The sequence below is a fragment of the Salvelinus fontinalis genome, chromosome 3 (genome assembly GCF_029448725.1).
Source record: "Salvelinus fontinalis isolate EN_2023a chromosome 3, ASM2944872v1, whole genome shotgun sequence".
Lineage (NCBI taxonomy): Eukaryota > Metazoa > Chordata > Actinopteri > Salmoniformes > Salmonidae > Salvelinus > Salvelinus fontinalis.
In genome coordinates, this window is record NC_074667.1 from 59666030 (window position 1) to 59673629 (window position 7600).

At 38.5% G+C, this 7600-nt stretch overlaps 1 protein-coding gene across 1 annotated transcript; it reads right to left on the reverse strand.

The window, feature by feature from the left end:
* Positions 1-2688: 2688 nt before the first annotated feature.
* LOC129851233 (H-2 class II histocompatibility antigen, A-Q alpha chain-like) lies at positions 2689-5009 on the reverse strand. The gene is made up of 4 exons (XM_055917641.1): positions 4915-5009; positions 4318-4557; positions 3604-3885; positions 2689-3508 (listed from the first exon to the last, which is right to left on the reverse strand). Exons 1-4 carry the CDS (start codon positions 4973-4975, stop codon positions 3384-3386), a joined length of 708 nt encoding a protein of 235 aa, XP_055773616.1. The 5' UTR covers positions 4976-5009; the 3' UTR covers positions 2689-3383.
* Positions 5010-7600: the final 2591 nt, after the last annotated feature.

Here is a 7600-nt window from a genome sequence, read left to right on the forward strand (position 1 = left end):
GCTGCGCAGGGGAATCTTGCTCATATTTTTATTTTATTTTTACCAAGTGATCAGATGATGATAATAGTGGTCAATTTTCATTACAACGATGTTGTCTTTAAGCCAGTCAAGCGTTTTTTTCACCATCAATGTTGCTGTCTTAGAGACTAGTTTATGTTACAATGTGGTCAGTGTTCTGATGTGGCCCTGTTAAAATGGCTTGTTGTCATCTGCAAGTCATGTTTCTATTTTGTCTTTACAAGACTCATTTGGGCAACAATCATTTGAGATGTGAGCTTGTTTTAAAACAATATGTGTAACAGTGTTAGCTGTGTTGCCACTGCAGAACATGAATGCTATGTATCAATGCACTTGTATGATTGAGTAAGCTAGCATGCATAAACTAGACTTTAGTTAGAGTACAGTGTACATTACTGTATTCTAATTTAATGTGCTTTATTGTGCTAACTGTACTATACAAATTAAAAGACCATTTCTGTATTTAGGAGCCTAATCATATATATGCAATGTTATAGAAGGGTGAAGACACTTTTAAAAACATCACTAGGTTTTGAGTAACTTACCCGCAGCAGCAGTTGTCTTCCTGAGATGGAAATAGTAACAAAGGCTACAAAAACACACCAATACGTACTTTTACAAGCTGCAAAGTTCTCGTTATCATGGTGCAGGTCTGTAGAAATTAACATTTTGTCATTTGAAACTTTATCTGCAATGATCTGTGGCGGTAAGTTTTGCAGTCTTGAGACAATATCTGACATGCACGTGCAAACTTCCATGTTTGCGCATGAACGTGAAAAAGTTTCAAATTTCACCATTTTTGTTTCTACAACATCTACAGGCCTGCACCACGATAACAAGATCTTTGCAGCTGTAAAATTACGTGTGTTTTTTTTACCCTAACCAGTCAAAAGTTTGGACACACCCACTCATTCAATGGTTTTTCTTTATTTTTACTATTTTCTACATTGTAGAATAATAGTAAAGACATCAAAACTATGAAATAACACATATGGAATCATGTAGTAACCAAAGTGTTAAACAAATAAAAAAATACTATATATTTTACATTCTTCAAAGTAGCCACCCTTTGTCTTTGGTTCCTACATGATTCCATATGTGTTATTTCATCGTTTTGATGTCTTCACTATTATTCTAGGCTACAGCATTAACGGTCGGGGAGTTGAAAAGGAGAAGCACATATTTCCCTACTCTTGACAAACTAGGCCTACAACATATGAGTGGCCTGCTATTGTACTTTTCTGGACTGTCGAGAATAGACACAAACGGATCTAAAACATGACAGGCTGATGGCCTATACAGTTATTTCGGCATGAAACATAACAGGACGTGTGAGCAGCTTACATCACTGCAGTTTACAGCCTATGGACAGTAATTGTGTATTGATTTGATAACAACAATACTATCCTCAATCCACTGTGTTGTTGTAGCCCAGGTATAAGAATGTTCTGGTCTAAAAACGTAGGCTTAACCAATATACCACAGGCCGCAGCCTGGATGAACGCACAGGATGAATGCACTACAGATCTGCAATTTCATAACCTGTTCATTTATTTTTCTTCCACTTTGACAGGTAAATATTTAGCCTATAGCCCTAATATCTAGCCAATATTTAGCTTCCTACTTCGGCACACATCACTGGCCTCTCTTCCAGCTGTTCCCATGTTCAACAGACTAAAGGCTGTGCAAGCCTCTACGCAATAGGCCATTCCTCTTCTCCTGAAATTCCAGGAAAAGCTATAGGCTACAAAATCTATAGGACATGTATTTTTATAGTAGGTCTAATAGCCTATTCGTGTGATCACTTTTGGCATGTTAGGATAAGATTGCTGCTCTGATGCATTGTAAATAGTTGCACAGGACAGACAGAGATGAGCACATTGAAAAAGAATAACCAAAGGAATTGACAAGCATTATGACAAGCATTATGGAAATCACTTCAAACCACTTGAGGAATGAGGCAATGACATTTTGTAAAGATGCGCAGGCTAAACTGAGTTTTTTGTTGAATTGCTACATTTAAATACAAGTTACTATATTATTTTTCATTTTACCTACATGTACAGTGCCTTCGGGAAGTGTTCAGACCCCTGACTTTCCCCACATTTTGTTAGGTTACAGCCTTATTCTAAAATTGATTAGATCGTTATTTTTGTTCTCATCAATCTACACCCCATAATGCAGGTTTTCAGAAATGTTTGCAAATGTATAAAATAAAATAAATATCACATTTACATAAGTAATCAGACCCTTTACTCACTACTTTGTTTAATCACCGTTGGCAGCGAATACAGACTCAAGTCTTCTTGGGTATGATGCTACAAGTTTGGCACACCTGTATTTGGGGAGATTTTCCCCATTCTTCTCTGCAGATCCTCTCAAGCTCTGTCAAGTTGGATGGGGAGCGTTGCTGCACAGCTATTTTCAGGTCTCTCCAGAGATGTTCGATCGGGTTCAAGTCCGGGCTCATATAGAGATTATACTGTGTATTATCACCCAGAGATTATACTGTTTATTATCACCCAGAGACATATAGGAGATTATGCTGTGTATTATCACCCAGAGACATATCGGAGATTATACTGTGTATTATCACCCAGAGACAGAGATTAGACATATAGAGATTATACTGTGTATATCACCCAGAGACATATAGGAAATTATGCTGTGTATTATCACCCAGAGATTATACTGTTTATTATCACCCAGAGACGTATAGGAGATTATACTGTGTATTTTCACCCAGAGACACATAGAGATTATACAGTGTATTATCACCTAGCGACATAGACATATAGGAAATTATGCTCTGTATTATCACCCAGAGACATATAAGAAATTATGCTGTGTATTATCACCCAGAGATATATAGGAGATTATGCTGTGTATTATCACCCAGAGACATAGAGATTATACTGTGTATTATCACCCAGCAACATAGAGATTATACTGTGTATTATCACCCAGAGACACATAGAGATTATACTGTGTATTATCACCCAGCGACATAGACATATAGGAAATTATGCTGTGTATTATCACCCAGAGACATTTAGGAAATTATGCTGTGTATTATCACCCAGAGACATACAGGAAATTATGCTGTGTATTATCACCCAGAGACATATAGGAAATTATGCTGTGTATTATCACCCAGAGACATATAGGAAATTATGCTGTGTATTATCACCCAGAGACATATAGGAGATTATACTGTGTATTATCACCCAGAGACATATAGGAAATTATGCTGTGTATTATCACCCAGAGACATTGAAATTATACTCTGTATTATCACCCAGAGACATATAGGAGATTATACTGTGTATTATCACCCAGAGACATAGAGAGTATACTGGGTATCATCATTGACATTGGGTTCCTTTGACGAGGAAGAATGTTCCGGTAGCGACTCCCAGCAGCCCCAGAGTCAGACCCAGTCCACAGAAAACAGCAGGACCAACACTGGGACGGGGGGGCACCTCGAACTCTGTGGGAAGATATTTCTCTCTTTAAAACATGTTTTACTACAAAGATTTCAGTCAAATGTAAATGTAACACTATTTTACATAAATATTTAATCACCCCATGTCCTGGTTAGAGGTTCATCTAGGGCCGTGTGATCCACAATACAGGTGTAGATGTCTCCCTCTTGTGGTTCAAAGGTCAGAGTGGAGAAATGGTAGAAAGTGTAATCACTGTTGGTTGCATATTGACCCGCTTTAACCCCCTTGGGGACGTTCTCATTATTCTTGGTCCATTTGACTTGGACAGGCGGAGGAAAGAAATGATTGACGAAGCAGACGAGAGAGTTGTTTATTCCCAGGTTCACTTCTTCCTTGGCATACAATTTGATCTCAGGAGGAACTGTGGTTGAAAAATACAATACTATTAAGGGTTCTATCTAACTAGCTATCTCCAAAAGTGGTCATTAGCTATGACTGCATGTTGGCTTGGCAGTCCATTCAGACCAGCAGCTAGCCGCAAGATTCATTTGAACAGGTTCCCTTTTAGTGATTGTATTGACCATCCACCACAACATACCTGATGGTCTTACTAGCAAGAGGTGGATGGCATTTAGTTTCAAGTAGTCCAATCTGACAAGTCTTTTACATTCATTTTCATCCTTAAATTATTTTTGCTGTAAAAATGTGTCAGAATACAATTTGAAATTATTTTGAAATACTCCCAAAGTCCCAAATGTTTAAACTCTGCCCACCTCGTACCAGGCAAGCTAAAGCCATTTCAAATAGAATTTGAACCCAGGTCTAGAAAAAAATATAAACAAAAATACTGTACCTTTAGCGTCTGGGGTTTCAAGGCTGAAGAGTTTAATGTCATTGTTAAGATCTGCTCTTCGGCTCTCTGCAACTCTGACGCAAATCGAACAAGCTACATAATTTCCCCATTCTGGGAACATTAACACTTCTTCTTTGTTGTTTAAATATACATGGAGATATTCATTACCGTCTGCTACAATGGTCATGTTAAATTCCTCCGTTTCAGAACGTGCGTTTATGACATTGAATACATGTTGCGCTGTGAAGGAAGAGGGTAGAATTCATCAACATGAATTATGTTATAACCAACCATACTATCATTGTAATGCAACAAATAAAGAAAATGTTATATTTTTGCTTGGAAGTTTTTTTACTTATAATAAATCTTAAAACAAAACTAGTATTATCAAAACATGTTCTACACACAAGTATTTCAATTACACACCGTAATGGTGGTTTTTATGACATGTATTGTGTTGCACTACATTATAAATAGCTGAGGAACGTGCAACTCTGTAAGATAACAGTTGCACATTCCTCAGTTACTGTACATTATAAGGAACCATGTGCAATCTCAGGTTAGTGCCTCGTGGCTTGCCTGTCAATCTGTTCTTACCTTGTCCTTGTGTAGAACTCAAACTGAAAAGCAGAATCATAAACACAAGAGCCATCATCATACCATCTATTCACGATGACTGCTGTGTTTGAGTGTTCAATCTAAAAGGGACATACAACTAAATCATAACTTCCTCCTCACTCCTCTAGCTTCTCTCATATGTTGCACCAATTAAAAATCTGTATGCTGTTTCTAGGCAGACAAGTTTGTGTCAAAATTGTTTTCCACCCAGGTTTTGACCGTGGTCAAAAACCTATTTGGAATTAGAGTCAACATATTCAACATACAGTCATTATTATTTGCCCCAAAAATATATACTGTGAATACAATGAGTGTACAAAACATTAAGAACACCTGCTCTTTCCATGAAACAGACTGACCAGGTTAATCCAGGTGAAGATATGATCCCTTATTGATGTCACTTGTTAAATCCACTTCAATCAGTGTAGATGAAGGGGAGGAGACAGGTTAAATAAGGATTTCTAAGTTTTGAGACAGTTGAGACATGAATTGTGTATGTGTGCCATTCAGAAGGTGAATGGGCAACATAAAATATTCAAGTGCCTTTGAACGGGGTATGGTAGTAGGTACCAGGCGCACCAGTTTGAGTGTGTCAAGAACTGCAACACTGCTGGGTTTTTCACGCTCAACAGTTTCCTGTGTGTATCAAGAATGGGGGGCGGAGGGGGTCATACCATGGATCATTTAGCTAATTCATTTAGAATTTTAGGACCCCTTTAGGTATAAAAGAAATGCATACACTACCGGGCAAAAGTTTTAGAACGAATTCAAGGGTTTTTCTTTATTTTTACTATGTTCTACATTGTAGAATAATAGTGATGACATCAAAACTATGAAATAACACATATGGAATCATGTAGTAACCAAAAAAGGTGTTAAACAAATCAACATATATTTTATATTTGAGATTCTTCAAATAGCCGCCCTTTGCCTTGATGACAGCTTTAAACCTGGCCCCTTCCATTTTTGCAGTAATGCTGCAATTAGTTGGTTGTAATTTTGGGAAGAGCAGACATTTCCATATATTTTTGATAGCTGCATGTATGACAACTCCACCAGTCCTATTTATGATAGAATTTACAAAGAATATACATTTTTTGGTACTTTTTTGTTGCTGAAATTAGTATATTTGAGTTTTGTTTTTTATTCCCCTTTTTCTCCCCAATTTCATGGTATCCAAGTAGTAGTTAGTCTTGTCTCATCACTGCAACTCCCGTACGAAGGTCGAGAGCCAGGCGTCCTCCGAAACACAACCCAACCAAGCCTCACTGCTTCTTGACACAATCCCCACTTAACCCGGAAGCCAGCCGCACCAATGCAGGAAACACCATACACCTGGCGATCGAAAGTGGACAACCTTATTTTACTCCTCTTGACAGTTTAAAACTTACTGAGAAGTAGCCATTATTTAAAAAAATTATTTGATGGTCCTGTCAACACTTTTTTAAACGTTGGTTGAATACAATTACAGTGAAATGGTTGAATTACAGTGAAATGCTTACTTACAGGCTCTAACCAATAGTGCGAAAAAAAGGTGTGTGTGTGTGTGTGTGTGTGTGTGTGTGTGTGTGTGTGTGTGTGTGTGTGTGTGTGTGTGTGTGTGTGTATGTGCGTGTGTGTGTTTAAACAGAAATATAATTTACATAAGTATTCAGACCCTTTACTCAAGACTTTGTTGAAGCACCATTGGCAGCGATTACAGCCTCTTGGGTATGATGCTATAAGCTTCCTCACAAGCTCTGTCAGGTTGGATGGGGAGCGTTACTGCATAGCTATTTTCATCAAGGATCTCTGCACTTTGCTACGTTCATCTTTCCCTTGATCCTGACTAGTCTCCCAGTCCCTGCCGCTGAAAAACATCCCCACAGCATGATGCTGCCACCACCATGCTTCACCGTAGGGATGGTGCCAGGTTTCCTCCAGGCGTGATGCTTGGCATTCAGGCCAAAGAGTTCAATCTTGGTTTCATCAGACCAGAGAATCTTGTTTCTCATGGTCTGAGAGTCCTTTAGGTGCCCTTTGGCAAACTCCAAGCAGGCTGTCATGTGCCTTTTAATGAGGAGTGGCTTCCGTCTGGCCACTCTACCATAAAGGCCTGATTGGTGGAGTGCTGCAGAGATGGTTATCCTTCTGGAAGGTTTTCCCATCTCCACAGAGGAACTCTGGAGCTCTGTCAGATGTTAAGGAGAGATGCTGCAGACATTTTTTTGGAACCCTTCCCCAGATCTGTGCCTCGCCACAATCCTGTCTCGGAGCTCTACGGACAATTCCTTCGACCTCATGGCTTGGTTTTTGCTCTGACATTTTTTTGCATTGTCAACTTTGTGACCTTATATAGACAGGTGTGTGCCTTTCCAAATCAATTGAATTTACTACAGGTGGACTCGAAGTTGTAAAAACATCTCAAAGATGATCAATGGAAACAGGATGCACCTGAGCTCAATTTCAAGTCTCATAGCAAAGGGTCTGAATACTTATGTAAATAAGATATTTCTGTTTTTTTGTTTTGTTTATACATTTGCAAAAATTTCAATTATTTTTTTTTGCTTTGTCATTATGGGGTATTGTGTGTAGATTGATGAGGGGGGGGGGACTATTCAATCAATTTTAGAAAACCCTGTAACATAACAAATGTGTCTAGGGGTCTGAATACTTTCTGAATGGA